We start from the raw sequence: 16,631 nt of genomic DNA, 5'->3' as shown, positions 1-16,631 counted from the left end.
AGTGCCAGGGCAGCACAGAGCCCAGGAACCAGGAGCTCACAGCCGCCGTGCCCTGAGTTCAGGGGTGCCCCAGAGCTGCCCAGAGGCACCCCCAAGTGCCAGGCAGCAGGGCACGGTGCTGGGAAGAGGAGGGTGGTCCTCTAGGGCTTCCTGCACTGGGGCGCCTGAGGGACAGTGCTGTGTGTGTGTGTGTGTGTGTGTGTGTGTGTGTGTGTGTGTGTGTGTGTAGTGTGGGGTGTGTGTGTGTGTGTGTGTGTGGTGTGTGTGTGTGTGTGTGTGTGTGTGTGTGTGTGCGCGCACACGCACACTGTTGGTGGGGACTTTGCATGCAGAATCCGGGAGGGGCTGGGAGGTCAGAGGGCAGGGTATAGCTGAGGCTTCTCTCCCCAGGTGGCAGAAAGGTCTGAAATAAAATCAGGCCTATGCCCGCACAGTGGTAACCATGAGTCGGCCACGCAGGGCCCAGCCGCAGGCGCACCAGGTGCTGGCGAGCAGGGATGTTGGGACAAGCACCAGCATCGGGCCCCAACCTGAGAAGCCCAGGGGTCCTGCCCGAGGACACGCACCCCAGAGGGCAACCAAGAGCTGGGGCTTCCAGTGGCCAGACAGGGAGTGCAGCGTTTCGGCACTCAGCCTGCACATGGGCGGCTCGGTTTCCATCCCGGATACCACACACCATCCCTGAGCACAGAGCCAGGAGTCAGCCCTGAGCACCACTGGCAAGAAAAAACTTAAAGCAGCAACTAAAAACCACAGAATTGAAAAAAATCTATGATCAACATTCAGAAGTGAATGAATATGAACAAAGGCGCTGTTTGGGCGGCGACAGCGAGAAGAACACGACCGCCCAGTCGAGAGCAGAAAGGCGGGCACACGGGGAAGGATGGGAGAGGCTGGGCATAGCAAAGGGAGGAAAACACTTCAGCCCAGTCGGGGAGGAACTGCAATCTCAGAGACGCGACTGCGAACAGACACTCCCGGCGTCAGCAAGTGACCACTGCACACTGAGGCCGCTGGGGTCCCTCCCTCGGCACACGTCGGGGTGCAGGGGCACAGGAAGCACATCCAGACTAATAGAGAAACAGGAACCAAAACGTCCGGCAGCCGCCCGGGGCTCCCGGGGAAGCAAGCGGGTACCAGGGGTGCTCTGCGGCAACTCACCCGCAGCCACCGCTCCGCCTGCTCCTGGCTCTGCACGGCCAGCACCAGTGGGTCTGCGCCCGGCTGCGTGATCTTGAGCTCGTGCTGCTTCTTCTTGCTGTCTTTCGGCGTGTACGTGATGGTGCAGCCCTGCAGCGGCAGCTCCATCTGCGGCTGCTGGTCCTTGGAGCTCTTGTAACACTGCAGGGAACCCGGAAAATCAAACGGGGACCAGGGAATGGCAGAAGCACTGACCAACCAAGGCCTGAGGAGAATGGGGTGTCAGGGGGCCCCTGGTGGGTGACGGGAGGGGGAACTGTCTGCGTACCCCAGCAGGTCTGTGTCACTGGTCACTGGCACCACCTGTACTGCCAGCACCATCTATGCCATCTGACCCCCAGGGCCACCTGTACCACCTCTGCAACCTAGACATTCTGTATAACTTGCACCGCCTGGACCAAAGCTCCGCCTGGACCTCCTGCACCACCTGCACCATCCATACCACCTGCACCACCTGTACTTCCTGCACTCCCTGTACCACCTGCACCTCCTGTACTTCCTGCACCGCCTGCACCTCCTGTACTCCCTGCACCGCCTGCACCTCCTGTACTCCCTGCACCGCCTGCACCTCCTGTACTTCCTGCACCGCCTGTACTTCCAGTACTCCCTGCACCTCCTGTACTTCCTGCACGCCTGTACCTCCTAAACTCCCTGCACCGCCTGTACTTCCTGCACCGCCTGCACCTCCTGTACTTCCTGCACCGCCTGCACCTCCTGCACCGCCTGCACCTCCTGTACTTCCTGCACCGCCTGTACCTCCTGCACCACTTGTACCTCCTGCACCGCCTGCACCTCCTGTATTTCCTGCACACCTGTACCTCCTAAACTCCCTGCACCGCCTGTACTTCCTGCACCGCCTGCACCTCCTATACTTCCTGCACCGCCTGCACCTCCTGTACTTCCTGCACCGCCTGCACCTCCTGAATTCCCTGCACCGCCTGCACCTCCTGTACTTCTTGCACTGCCTGTACTTCCTGTACTCCCTGCACCTCCTGCATTTCCTGCACGCCTGTACCTCCTAAACTCCCTGCACCGCCTGTACTTCCTGCACCGCCTGCACCTCCTGTACTCCCTGCACCGCCTGCACCTCCTGAATTCCCTGCACCGCCTGCACCTCCTGTACTTCTTGCACTGCCTGTACTTCCTGTACTCCCTGCACCTCCTGCATTTCCTGCACGCCTGTACCTCCTAAACTCCCTGCACCGCCTGTACTTCCTGCACCGCCTGCACCTCCTGTACTTTCTGCACCGCCTGCACCTCCTGTACTTCCTGCACCGCTGTACCTCCCAAGCCATTTGTGCCCTCCCCACCACACCTCCTCATGCTGGGGGTCCGTACTGGCTCCCGCATCTCCCTGGGGCCCACTCGGGGCCGGCCTGGTACCTGGCAGCAGGTGGGGCCCTAATGACACACACATGTGCTGCCCACTGGGCGCACGCACCTGCCTGAAATCTGCCCGCTTGAGCCTGCAGAATGTGTCCAGCCAAGCCTTCTGCAGGCTCGCGAGTACGTCTGACCACCTGATCAATGCCCAGTGCACGAGGGAGACAGTTGGACGCTCCTCCAAGGACTGCTGGGGGCCTGCCTCTGCACCCTTAGGGAGCTGCACGTCGCACATAACTGTGCCCGCCACGCCCTGCTGACACCAGCTCTCAGGTCTCGGCAGTCCCATGACTGGGGGACACTGACAGGTGCTGGTTAGGCCAGGCCTGGGGCCTGGGGAGCAGGTCCCCAAGCTGCCCAGAGGAAGGGTCGTGCGGTCACCATGATACTCGGGCCTCTCAGCTCAGGGGGCTGAGGAGAGGGCACTGTGGGTCGTCTAGGGCTCTCGGGGTACTCCCACTCATGTCCACTGGTGCCCGGGCTGTAGCCAGCCTCGGTGCACAAAAGCTCCCTAATACAAGCAGCTCTGACTCCACTCCTGACTGAAGTGGGTACACACCATTCCGTTCATGCCCACCCCCCACAGAGCCATGAAGGGCGGCGAAGGCGTCCTGCATCCCTCCTCCTCCTCTAGGAGCCTGCAGGAACCCGGGAGCGGCACACAGCCCCATTCTCAGTCTTCCTCCCGCCTTCCTGGAAACTGGTCGGTATCAATTTTATAATCTAAATCCGGGAGAAAATCAGACTGTGTGTGTGTGGTGTGTGTGTGTGGTGTGTGCGTGTGGTGTGTGTGTGATGTGTGGTGTGTGTGTGTGGTGTGCGTGTGTGGTGTGTGTGTGATGTGTGGTGTACGTGCGGTGAGTGTGTGTGGTGTGTGTGTGCGAGGAAACAGTATACACAGCTCAAACACAGATGGAGCCAAAGGGTCCGTCTAGACTGATGGAATGGGAGGAGGAGCCTCAGAAACAAGCTGTGGGTGGGGCAAAGGCGGGACATTCCAAGCGCATACTTAGAGAGGGGGCACAGGAAGTGGGGGAGAAGGAGAGGACAAAAGGGGAGGAGGAGGGGGAGGGAGGAAGGAGAGGGGAGGAGGATGGGAGGAAAGAGGCAGGATGAAGAAGAGCAAGAGGCAAGAAGAGAGGAGAGGGAAGAAGGAAGGAGGGGGAGGAGGGAGGAGGGAAAGAGGGAGGAGGACGGAGAGGAGGGAAGGGAGGGGGGAGGGCGGGGCGGAAGGGGAAGTCCTGCCCCTCTCCAAGCCCTCAGTCCTCCCTGAGCCCGAAGGAGCTCCTGTCAGGGTCTCTGCGCGGCTGTGGGTCCCTGTGTGTCCCTGGAACCCGCCTGGGGCTGTCCGGGGGGTCCTGCCCTGTGGGGTGAGGCCCCGCCTGCTGCCGGGGTGCCGGGGACCCATGTCTCTCGGGCCACACCCACCAGCAGCTTCGTGTCCCTGATGACGCACAGCAGCTTGGTCCACTGCCCGAAGCGCTTCTTCCGCAGCAGGAAGGCGCAGATCTTGGCGTCCTTCACCAGGTGCATGGACGCCTCCTCCGACGGCCACTGGTGCCGCGTCTTCTTCCCCTTCCCCTCTTCCTCCTCTTCATCATAGGACTCGTAAGAGCTGCTCATGGCATCTGAGTCATAATCTGCAGGAAGGAGAGAGAGCAGGGGGAGGGGGAGGGTAGGAGGGAGGGGGAGGGGAGGAGGGAGGGGGAGGGCAGGAGGGAGGGGGAGGGTAGGAGGGAGGGGGAAGGAAAGGGAAGGAGGAAGGGGGGAAGGAGGGAGGGGGAGGGAAGGAGGGAGGGGGAGGAAGAGGGAAGGAGGCAAGGGGAGGGAAGGAGGGAGGGGAGGGAAGGAGGGAAGGGGAGGGAAGGAGGGAGGGGGAGGAAGAGGGAAGGAGGCAAGGGGAGGGAAGGAGGGAGGGGAGGGAAGGAGGAAGGGGAGGGAAGGAGGGAGGGGGAGGAAGAGGGAAGGAGGCAAGGGGAGGGAAGGAGGGAGGGGAGGGAAGGAGGGAGGGGGAGGGAATGAGGGAGGAGGAGGGAGAGGGAAGGAGGGAGGGGGAGGGAATGAGGGAGGAGGAGGGAGAGGGAAGGAGGGAGGGGGAGGGAATGAGGGAGGAGGAGGGAGAGGGAAGGAGGGAGGGGGAGGGAATGAGGGAGGAGGAGGAAGAGGGAAGGTGGGAGGGGGAGGGAGAGGGAAGGAGGGAGGGGGAAGGAGAGGGAAAGAGGGGGAGGGAAGGAAGGAGAGGGAGGGCGAGGGAAAGAGGAGGCAGAGGGAGAGGGAAGGAGGGAGGGGGAGGGAAGGAGGGAGGAGGAGGGAAGGAGGGAGGGAGAGGGAGAGGGACGGTCTGTCCATGAGCCCCCAACACCAAGTGAGCGGCCAGGGCGGGCGCAGGACATGGCTGCAGGTGGAGGCTGTGTGCCAGCTGCCACCCACCCCTCCCATCCCCCCAGCCCCGGACAGTGACCAGCCTTCTGGAGGATTCTGCGCCCCCAGACCACCTCGCAGGAAGCTCAGGCAGGGATCTCAATTCCGAGGCCCAGGGTGGGGCTCCCGGGGGTCTGACAGGACATGGCGTCCCGGTGCCCTGGCGGGGCAGCCCGGCTGAGTGCCTGACAATGGGCCATGTTCCCTCCACGTCGCCAGGACAAGGTGGGGCTCCAGCCCGTCCCCGAGGCACCAGGAAATGCCTCACCCAAACAGTGCCCACACTGCCCCAGGAGGGGCTGGCAGCAGGCGCCAAGGATTAGCTTCTAAACAGGGAACACTGAAGGTTCTAGAAAGTTCTTCCATTAAGAAGAAAGGAAAAGGGGGGCACAACCCCCCAAACCTGTCTGCTCTCCTGCCTCCCTCAGGCTCACGTGCCCGGGTCAAGTGGGCCGAGAAACCGGGTGGCATGAGGGAGAGAGCGCGGGTGCTGCCTTCCCACGGGACTCTGCGCCTCAGGAAACATGCCAGAGTCCCCGGCAGCTGTGCCGCACCAGGGCCAGGCCTGGGGTCCGCAAGACCCACACTGTGCGCCGGTGTCATACACACACGCCCAGGGACAGGCCCGTGGGGGCGTCAGCCGCATGTGAGGGAGGGGCTGGTCAGAAAGCCCCGCTGAGCTCAGGCGCCCCGCACGGCCTGTGAGGGACAGGAAAGGCCCTTGTGGGGCGACTGGCCCCTCGCCCGAGGCCCCGCAGATAGCGCCCAGCCCAGAACCCGAGCCGGCACTCACTTGACGTGATGTACTCCGGGGCTTTCCCGGGGCTCAGTGGCACAGCCTCCTCGTAGTAGCCCTCGGGCAGCGAGCACGCGGGCAGCGGCGGGGGCCCGGAGTCGGGGGGCTGCGGGAGAGCAGGGGGCGCATGAGGGTCCGGAAACGCGACCTCGGCAGGAAAGAACATGGGCCCCCACTCGGGGTCCTGGCTGCGCGCGCACACACACACACGCACACGTACACGTACATGCACACGCACGCGTGTCCAGGCTGCATGGACTCAGCAGAGACGCTGGGTGTCAGCTGATCCTGCTGGGCGCGTGGCAGAGGGAACCCTGGGCTGGGCCCTCCCCTCCGTCCCGGACAGCCCCGAGCTTCCGGGAACCCGAGAGCAGGAGCGAGCGAGCAAGACAGACAGACAGACAGATGGACACAAAGACCAAAAGAGACAGAGACAGGGGCTGCAGCAATAGCACAGGGGGTAGGGCATCTGCCTTGCACGCGGCCGACCCGGGTTCGAGTCCCAGCATCCCATATGGTCCCCTGAGCACCGCCAGGAGTGATTCCTGAGTGCAGAGCCAGGAGTAACCCCTGTGGGTGAGACCCAAAAAGAAAAGAAAAAAAGAAAGAGACAGAGACAGAAACAGAGAGCTACACAGAGACAGAGCGACTGAGACAGAGTCAGAGACACTAAGAGAGAGACAGGGAGGAGAGGCGGGGGCGCAGGACCCGAGCAGGGCCAAGGCGGCTGAGGACAGCCCTGCAGTGCCTTAGGGCGCATCCCGCCCAGGCCCGGGAGCCTCTGGGGGCTGAGGCGGAGCTGGGCTGGCAGAAGGGTGCCCCGGAGGGTGCAGCTGGGTGGGGCAGGGTGCAGGGCCTCCCGCACACACGCCTCCCGGCTAGACACACGGTCAGGGCTGTGTCCTGTCAGCGCACACGGCCTGGCTGCGGCTTATCAAAACATTCCAGAAAATGCCACGACCGTGACTCAGGCTGCTCCCTAGTCCAGGGGGTGGAGAAGCCCCACAGCCTGGGCACACGGAGCCCCCAGCCCGGAGCGGGGAGAAGCCTGCCCCACAGACACCCGGCCCAGCCGAGGGAACCCCACGCGCCCCAGCTGGCCACTTAAGCACCACTGAGCACCGTGTGGCCTGGAGAGAACACAAACAAGCACCTTCCAGAAACTTTCAGCGCTGGAGCCCCGTGGGACCTGCTCAGGGCGGGAGGGAGGGGCAGGGCAGCAGGGAAGGGGCCAGAGGGTCAGAGGTCACAGAGGTGCCTGCACATGGCACCCCAGCCCACCCACACCTCCAGAGCCCGCAGACCTCACTGAAGGCCACATGGGACCCTGCGCCCGAGTGACAGCAAGTGCCAGGGGCCCAGTGGGCAGCAGCAGCCCTCAAAGGGGATCTAGGGAGAGAGATCAGGGGACGGGGGGAGGGGGGAGGATGAAGGTAAGAGAGTGAGGATAAGAGGGTGCAAGGGTGATGACAGGAGGTGAGAAAAGGGATGAGAAGGAGAGGTGAGAGGGAGAGAGGGTGAGGGTGAGAGGCTGAGGGTGAGAGGGTGAGGGTGAGAGGCTGAGGCTGAGAGGCTGAGGCTGAGAGACTGAGGGTGAGAGGCTGAGGCTGAGAGGCTGAGGCTGAGAGGATGAGGGTGAGAGGGTGAGGCTGAGAGGCTGAGGCTGAGAGACTGAGGGTGAGAGGCTGAGAGGCTGAGGCTGAGAAGCTGAGAGGCTGAGGGTGAGAGGCTGAGGGTGAGAGGCTGAGAGGCTGAGGGTGAGAGGATGAGGCTGAGAGGGTGAGGGTGAGAGACTGAGGGTGAGAGGCTGAAGCGGCTGAGAGGCTGAGGCTGAGAGACAGGGTGAGAGGGTGAGAGGCTGTGGGTGAGAGGCTGAGAGGCTGAGGCTGAGAGGATGAGGGTGAGAGGGTGAAGGTGAGAGGCTGAGGGTGAGAGGCTGAGGCTGAGAGGCTGAGAGACTGAGGGTGAGAGGCTGAGAGGCTGAGGCTGAGAGGGTGAGAAGCTGAGAGGCTGAGGGTGAGAGGCTGAGGGTGAGAGGCTGAGGCTAAGAGGCTGACGGTAAGAGGCTGAGGCTGAGAGACTGAGGGTGAGAGGCTGAGAGGCTGAGGCTGAGAGGGTGAGAGCCTGAGGCTGAGAGGCTGACGGTGAGAGGCTGAGAGACTGAGGGTGAGAGACTGAGGGTAAGAGGCTGAGAGGCTGAGGCTGAGAGGCTGAGGCTGAGAGGATGTTGGTGAGAGGGTGAGGCTGAGAGGCTGAGGGTGAGAGGCTGAGAGGCTGAGGCTGAGAGGCTGAGGCTGAGAGGGTGAGAGGCTGAGAGGCTGAGGCTGGGAGGCTGAGAGGCTGAGAGGCTGAGGGTGAGAGGCTGAGAGGCTGAGGATGAGAGGATGAGAGGCTGAGGCTGAGAGGCTGAGTGTGAGATGCTGAGGGTGAGAGGCTGAGAGGCTGAGAATGAAAGGCTGAGGCTGAGAGCTATCAGGGCCCTGCTGCTCCGTGAGGAGTGTGAGGATCTGCTCACAGCTCCTTGTCCGCCGCCCCAGCAAACATCCGCACATCCCTTATCGTCCTGGCTTCACTGGGTGCTGAAGGGGTCACAGGCCTAACCCAGGGGTTCACGCCGTCTACTGAGACAGGGTCCCCACCTGGAACGGCCCCCTGCAGAGGGGGCTGCCTGAGAGCACCCCTGCACACGGCCCCGCCAGTGCAGTGGCCGACCCACCCCATCAGCCTAGCCCAGATTCAAAACAAAAACTCTCCTGGACCGGCTGTGTGGCCCATCCCCTGACAGCCTGGCCTGGAGGGAGGCCCCATGGCCGTGGCACTAGAGGCTCATGCTGGTGGCATGCGGGCACACGGGCTGAGGGTTCTCTGAGCACCCGTGGGGCGCCACCAGCTCCGTTCCCAGGGAAAATCAGCAGTGAGAGGGAGAAGTGGCTTGCAGCCCGCAGCCTGCAGTGTCCCCACCCCGCGGGCAGGACACAGCGCCCGTAGCTCCCGGCTCAGCAGTGCTCCCCGGTTCCCACCAGCGCCCCCGGAGATGAGCTCGCCCCAAGTTAGTACACTCTCATTCCCCCAAGCCAGCCACTTAGTACCAAGGGAAGACAGAGGCGCTGAAGGGCAGGTGAGAGGCTGCACCGGGAATGTCCCGGAGAAGGAAACGGCAACTGGATCGGGAGGAGCCGCCCGCCGAGACGCCTCTGGGGAGAAGGGCCTCCGGCCAGGAGGAGACGGGCAGAGAGCACTTCCCACCCCTGCAGAGCGAGTCCCAGGGGACAGCACTGCGGGAGGCGTCTGCCTGCACCCCACAAGGCCCCCGAACCCGTCAAGGCTGATTCTTGAGCACAGAACCAGGAGTAAGCCCTGAGCACTGCCAGCTATGGCCTCCAAATGAACAAAAAAGCGAGGCCGGGGTCAGCTGCCAAGGCCCGCCCCCCTCTCTCAGGCGCAGCCCCTGCTCTCGGGAGCCCCCAGCTCCAGCGAGAGGCCCCACTCAGAAGCCCTCTGGGCAGGCAGGAGCCACAGTGCCCAGGGAGGTCGTCTGCCGGGCCCGGGCCCGCAGCATGGCCGCTGCTCCAGGCACAGGCCCCTGAGCTTCACTGGCATGACCCAAAAATAAGAAAGCAAACCCAGCAGTACCCCACCTGGCCGCGCCTGCAGCCCCGACACACGCAGTGACCCCCCACCTGCCCCTCGGCCCTCCCGCCGGGGGCCACTCACCAGCCAGGGCTGCGGGATCTCGGGCAGCGGCATCTGCGGCGGGGCGGGCAGGGGGGCCGGGGGCTCCTGTTTCTGCGGGCCATCTTTGACATCCAAACCTGTCGGGGGGACCCAGGGGCCGTGAGGGACAGGATCAGTGCAGGGTCAGCGCAGTGCCCCCCACCGGACCCCAGAATTGGCCACGAAAGCCGGAGCCGGGCGGAAACGCCACTGACAGGCCCACCGGCAGAGCTGGGTCACCCGTTCCTGCCAGACACGTGCTGCTCCTAGAGAAGCCCACTCGCTGGGCCCGTGGGCACCCCCACTTCCTGCCTGCACCCCAACGGCCCCAAGGCTCCAGGGCTAGAGATGCCGTGGTCTGGCACAGGAGAGCCCATGAGAAGTGAGCAGGTGGGGAGGGCTGGGCCAGCGGACACGGGGCCGGGAGCCGCCCTGGCCCTGAGCGGGCCTGGCCAGGAGTGGCCCCCAGAAAAGCAAACTCAAAGGGGGGGCCCACAGCAGGGCCCCGGGCGCACCTCTGGCAGCCTGCACCCGCAGCAGGATCTCGGTGACCACAGCCTTCTTCTCCCTGACCGTCGACGTCAGATACTCGTGGTCCAGGAGCTCCAGAAAGAGGCGCAGCTCCACAATCAGCTCCTCCATGTCTGCAAGGCAACGGGGCTGTGAGCCGCAGGGCAGCACGGCGGCCTCCCGCCTGCCCGGGTGAGGCCGGTTCCCGCGAGGACTGGCCGCACCGTCTCTAGCTCGTCTGGACCGAGGCCAAGCTTTGCTCTAAGCCTCAACCCCAAACAGGATTCACCCGCGGAGCCACGGCAGCACAGATGGATCGGGGCCCTCGCAAGGCCAGCCCCCTGTAGTGTGGACCGTACGGCCCAGCCTCAGTGTCCAGAGGGGAGGGGGGCCGACGGGCCAGTTTTGGAAACACTGCACCCAGCTCAGCAGCGTCTCAGATGCCCACGGGGACAGCAGGGGTGCTGGAAACAGGTTCTGGGGACCACATGCTCCCGCCTTCCCTTCCGGGACAGCCACCCGAGGTGACCATGCCCAGTGCTCTGCGGGGAGCTCCTGATCACCACAGGCCGGGCACCCACCTCCCTGCCTGTTGGCACCAGCGGAGGGCGGCCAGCGCAGGCAGCTAAGGATGTGCCAAGAGGTGCCACCAGGCTCTGGTGCCAGGGTCACCTGGTCTTTCCGACCCTCATGGCAAACGATGATGGCTCCTAGCCGAGCGCCTGTGATGCCACAGTGTGGCTCACTACTGTGTGTCCCGCTCTGCCCTCCTCACCGATGCGGGTACAAGGCCTATCCGTGAGAGCAGGAAGCGACAGACACTGCCACCAGAAACTGTTCCGACAGCGTTAAACCAGTATTTCCCAATGGAAGTGTGTGAGCCAGTCCGGGGAAAAAACGAGAGACTGTGCCAAGGAGACTGAGCTTCGGTGAGCCAAGAGCTCTGGAGCCTGACATCCAGCCCTGAGTCGGCGCCAGGACAATCCTGGAAACCCCGATGAGTAAACGGGAGGAGGCACGGCCCTGACAGGACCCGATACCACATCACCACAGGAAATGGTGTTCCTGCACCCGATTCCGGGAAAAGGGCCGCCACATTACTTCCTCTTATGCTCTCGGGGTGTTCACGCAGTTGGAGATGGACACTTGAGTCACCTGCACCTCACACACTACAGTCTTCCTCATAATACAGCCTTCACACACACTACAGCCTTCCTCACACACACACTACAGCCTTCCTCACACACACACTACAGCCTTCCTCACACACACTACAGCCTTCCTCACACACACACTACAGCCTTCCTCACACACACAACAGCCTTCCTCACACACACACTACAGCCTTCCTCACACACACTACAGCCTTCCTCACACACACTACAGCCTTCCTCACAACACACTACAGCCTTCCTCACACACACTACAGCCTTCCTCACACACACACTACAGCCTTCCTCACACACACACACTACAGCCTTCCTCACACACACTACAGCCTTCCTCACATACCCCAGTCTTCCTCACACACCTATAGCCTTCCTCACACACATGGGTCTTCCTCACACACACTGGTCTTCCTCACACACTACAGCCTTCCTCATACACACTAGTCTCTTACACACACTACAGCCTTCCTCACACACTACAACATTCCTCATACACTAGTCTCCCTTACACCCATTAGAGCCTCCCTCTACACACCAGTCTTCCTCATACCAATCTTACACGAGCACACACACACCTGCTCACACATACCACAGTCTTCCTCACACACACCAGCCTGCTTCACACACTACTGCCTTCCTCATACCACAGTCTTCCTCACAATCAGAGCAGATCCAGGAAGAACTCCCAAGTCTGCCCCAGAGCCTTGATTTGTGGGTACCGGCAACCTCCGGCCTCCTGCTTGGTTTCATACACATGGCCAGGAGCAGTTCACGCACCAGTGTCGCCCAACCTTCCACAGGCCACACACCGGGACGGCTGCCACGCGCCTGCCGCAGCCGCAGACGTGACCATGTGCTGCTGGCGTGCGCAGCGCCGCAGGTTCTGAGGCGCCCAGAGCCGCTCGGCCTTTCAGAGCGTGGCCAGTTCTTCCCTAAAGCGGCCAGGAACTGGACATGGGCTCCGGCCGGGCCCCAGCGTCTGCCTCTGCCGCTCCTGGCGCCTGGGCTCCCCTCAGCCATGCCAGCCAGCCCCAGAGGGCACCTAGCAGGGAGCTCCTCTGGGCACCCCTGCCCAGACCAGCCCGGTCCTCCCCCACAGCCAGCGCCCCGGCCTCGCCTGACGCCCCACTGCTCCAAACGCTGTCCCGACCTCCCAAGGAGCCCCCCAGCTCCCAGATCACCCTTCCCACGCTCCCACGCGCGCTGACCGCGTTCAGACCCTGCGCACCTGCGCGCAGCAAGGGGCACGGCCTGCCCTGGACGGGAGGGACCCAGAGCAGCCTGCTCACGCCTCTGACAGCCGGGCTGAGGGGCTCCTGAGTGCGGGAGGGGGGACAGGCTGACAGCTGGGGCCCTGGGGGTCTCAGCAGGTGGGAGGCAGTGGGGGAAGCAGTGCCTCGGGCAGGAGGCAGCCGCAGCTCGCCGCGGGGCACTGCATACTTTCCCTTATAGGGACACAGCAGCCTCGGGCCCCGCCCCCGCCCCTGCAGAGCACTGGGTCCCGCACGCAGCTGCTGGCCGCCGCGAATGCCGGCTCGGCCCAGGAATCCGACCCACTGAGTCAGTTCCGGAAGAAGAAAGCCAATCCCGCATCCCCCGCGGCCATGAGCGGGAGTGGACACGAGCGCGGGGCGGGCAGGGCGGCGGGCAGGCACAGCTCCCACAGGGCTGCAGGGAGGCGCACGGCCACACATGGGCAACGTGGCCCGCAAGCTGTGGTTCCGCCCGACACGCGGGGTCCGGTAACGGCAGGAGGGGCCAGCACCTGGGCCCCAAGGCCGCTCCCGTCCTCCAGAGGCCAGCCGCACCGCCCTCCCCCTGCAGCTCAGGGCCCAACGCCAGCAGCAGCCTCGGCCTGCAGGTCACAGCGTCACGAGGGATGGGCACGGAGAGAGGCAGGAGGGCACGGGAAGAGGCCGAGGGGTGCACGGTCTGTGCCGCTCTACACAGTGACTGAGAAACCGCCCAGAACGGGGCTCCGGGCGCGCAGGAGCCGAGTGAACTGTGACCTCCCACCGCACGGGCAGTCGAGCTGGCAGAGGTGCCCAGGCCGCCCGACCCGCCAACCCAGAAGAGTCACTCAGTGCCAAGCTGCAAACTGACATTCTGGTTTATGCTTGGGGCCCATGCCTGGGGTCATTCCCATGCGGTGCTCGGGTCCCCGGGGCAGTCCCTGAGCATCCCCCAGACCACCCCTGGGAAATCTTCCTTCTTCATGCCAGCAGGAGGCCCCCCACCTGCACCCCAGCCACCACCGCACAAGGAAGGGGAGGAAGGAGGAGAGGCACAGGAGAACGGCAGGCGTGGGAAGGAGAAAGAGATGTGGGTGGACCCAGGGTCAGCGGGAAGGAGGACCAGGCTGTGGCCAGAACAGGAGGCCCAGGCAGAGAAACAGCTGTTTCTGCACCGGGCCCGTCAGAAAGAAGGGCAAGCCCATTCAGGAAGCCACCATGCTGCTGTCCACGCAGGGATGCCACCACACTGCACCCACAGAGTGGACGAGCGGGACCAACTCCGTCATGCCCAGTGCCCTCCTGTTCTGCACGGCCCGTCCAGCAGGAGTCCCGAGCTGGGCTTCCCGGCTCACTACGTACCACAAGGGGCCTGAGCATCAGCTCTGAGTCCCTCTGTGTCCCCGACAGCTCGAGGGGCACCTCTCCCTCTGTGTCCCCGACAGCTCGAGGGGCACCTCTCCCTCCAGCAGCTCCGCATGCCAGGGCTCGGCGGCCAGTGGTGGGTGGGCTACAAGGCCATCTGGCCCCCAGCCTCCCGGGACGCACGGGCGCACAGGGCTGGGCGCGGATCTGGGCACCACATGCCCCGAGACCGAGGGGCCTCACGACAGCTGCTCAGGGAGCGGCTGCCCGGCCCAGAGCAGGCGAGGGGCCCGCGCACAGCAGAGGGGAGGGCGGTCTGCTGGCTGGGAAGCTGCCCCTGTCTCAAGGCCCTCACACGGGCGTCATCATGAGAACGCGCTAGGGATGGCCTTGGGACTGTAATGTCACCACTGTCCCAGTCACCACCACCTTCGTCACCACCATCACCATCACCATCGCCATCACCGCCGCCGCCGCCATGAATGCCAGCCCCGCCATCAGCGAATGTGCGAGGACGACAGCTGCCTGCTGGGCAGTGGAGGGCCGAGAGGAATCTGGGCGGGTCCCGACAGCGGGACACGCAGACCGCCAGCACCCTGTGGGCACTCAGTGGGCGGCTGGTCAGCCCCTGCCCTCCGGCCACCCTCCCGCCCAGCTTCCCCAGAACCACACAGTAGATGGGCGCCCCGGGGCTGGAGAAACCAGCCTGTGCCAGCCTGGGGCGGGGGGGAGGCGAGAGACAAACACAGCAGGAGCCAAGACCAGGGCTGGGAGTGGTGACCCTGAGCCGGTGACATGGACAGAGTCTGGGAAGACGAGGAAAGGTGGGCTGAGACATCCTCACACTAGCCGGGGCTGCTTCCACAGACACCCCCGGAGAGACAGGCGCACGCCACACCCCACACCGGCTCTCTGCGACAGGCCCGCCCCCACCCCTGTGCTGGAGAAAGGTCTAACCAAGAAGCCGTAAAATAAATGAGCAGCCGGAGCCGGAGAGATGTACAGTGGGCAGGACATGGCTCCATCCCCAACACAGGCTCCCAGAGCACTGCCAGAAGGAAGCTCAGAGCTCAGACACGGCCCGAATCACTCCCCCCAGCCCCACGGATACACAGATCCACAGGAAGCCAGCGAATGCCAAGCACCTCCCGGAACTCCTCAGACTGAAGGGTGCCCATGGCAGGCGGCCCAGCGCAGGGACACACACAGTGCTGCCGGCTAACGCTCCGGGCGCGGGGATCCCAGACGGACGCCCTCCCCGGTCTCCCTTCTGAGTCGGGCACGGGGAGCTAGCACAGGGCTCAGGTGACAGAGACTGTGCCCCCAAGTGCCTGAGGACAGGCGCGACTGCCCTGGGTGGGCGCAGCCAGAACCCGCACGCGGGGAAAATATGATCTTCTGGGGACGAGGCAGCCACAGGTGCCCGCCTGCACCCGCACAGCACAGGAGCCATGTGTGTCCGCGTGCCGTGGGGACGGAGGGAGTGACTCTCATCTCAGAAGCCCACAGCCCCTTGGCCATCCTGGACGCCCTCCTGGCGCCAACTCTGAGGGTAACATTCTAGCGGCGGTGTCCCCCCGATGGGCTGCCCAGTGCCCTGTGGCCTGGGCGGCCAGTGGGACCCAGACCTCCTGTGGCCACCTGCCTTGGGACAGGAGCCACAGACCCGCCTGGGGCTGTGGGATGGGCCCTCTGCGGAGGCTGGGCGGTCCCTGGATGGAGACGGCCGGGGAGCAGAGAGGGCTCCCTGCTGGCACTGAGGCTGTCCAGGTCTCCCTTGCAGCTGTGGGCGGCGCCAGGAGGGCAGACAGTCGCCGAGACGCCAGCTGAGGGCAGACAAAGGCTGGCCGCCCGCGACAGACCAGCAGCCCCGGCCATCTGTCCCAGCTGTCCCCTGGGGCCTGGGCGCCCCACAGCCCCCCTCTGCTGGGGGCACAGAGCCGCCTGGGCAGCCCCTTCCTAACGGCCCCCAGGAGGGAGTGCGGGGGTGCTGGGAGCCCGGGAGCCGCGGATGCAGAGCCCCATCTACTCGCGATGGGGCTGGGTTCCGCTGCTGTGGGCACAAGGCTGTTTCACAGCTGTGCAAGGGACACACACACACACACACGCACACACACCACACACACACACATACACACACACGCACACACACACCAGTTCCCAGACACAAAGCTGTACCCACAACCCCCACCCAGGCCTGAGTGGGAGGAGCTGAGCCCCAAGCAGTCTGTGGGACCTTCCAACTGACCCCCCCAACTGACCTCTACCCCTCGGTTGTCCCGTTCCCCCCAGTGTCCTCCCCCCGCCTGTCCACCCCGCCGACTGTCCGATCCCCTGAGCATCCAACAATCCCAGGACACCCTCTACCCCTGACATCCTCCCCACAACTGTCTCCCCGACTGTCCTCCCCCCACCATCCCGATCCCCCCGCAGGACAGCCTCTACCCCTGACCGTGCTCCCCGTCTTCCCCACCGACTGACCTCCACTGCGCCTGTCCTCCCCCCAACTGTCCATTCTTTCTGACTGTCCTCCCCCCACCCACCGTCCTCTCCCCACCCCGCCCCACTTCCCCCCAAAGCCCTTTGGAGGTGGGCAGGGCAGTGGGGTCTGTCCCCCTTACTGCACAAACCTGAGGCCAGGGCCAGTGGGGCAGAAGCCGCACAGGAAACAGAGCCTCGGTGCAGAGCTGGGCACGCCCCGGGAGGGGCATGAACACAGCCTCGGACCCCGAGGCCCCATGACCTCCCCGCACCTCCCGCCAACCCCCGTCCCGCCTAGTCTGTTGGCGCAGCGCTGCAAGCCCAGGGCACCATCGCTGTCCCTGCCTCAGGAAGCCGGGC

The 16,631-nt window shown here is 64.3% G+C and overlaps 1 protein-coding gene across 3 annotated transcripts in view; it reads right to left on the bottom strand.

Moving 5' to 3' along the window:
- The window catches only part of AFAP1 (actin filament associated protein 1), a 46,774-nt gene that overhangs the window by 22,159 nt on the left and 7,984 nt on the right, over positions 1–16,631 (bottom strand). For all 3 annotated transcript variants that reach the window (XM_055139722.1, XM_055139723.1, XM_055139725.1), the window contains exons 2-6: positions 10,030–10,158; positions 9,515–9,612; positions 5,798–5,906; positions 4,012–4,223; positions 1,162–1,341 (exon numbers count right to left, since the gene is read on the bottom strand). In XM_055139722.1, the coding sequence (XP_054995697.1) occupies positions 1,162–1,341; positions 4,012–4,223; positions 5,798–5,906; positions 9,515–9,612; positions 10,030–10,156 (726 nt within the window). In that variant the 5' untranslated portion in view covers positions 10,157–10,158. The remainder of the gene's footprint in view (positions 1–1,161; positions 1,342–4,011; positions 4,224–5,797; positions 5,907–9,514; positions 9,613–10,029; positions 10,159–16,631) is intronic.

This window comes from Sorex araneus, chromosome 5, assembly GCF_027595985.1.
Source record: "Sorex araneus isolate mSorAra2 chromosome 5, mSorAra2.pri, whole genome shotgun sequence".
Taxonomy (NCBI): domain Eukaryota; kingdom Metazoa; phylum Chordata; class Mammalia; order Eulipotyphla; family Soricidae; genus Sorex; species Sorex araneus.
This window is presented reverse-complemented; position numbering and strand designations above follow the sequence as displayed.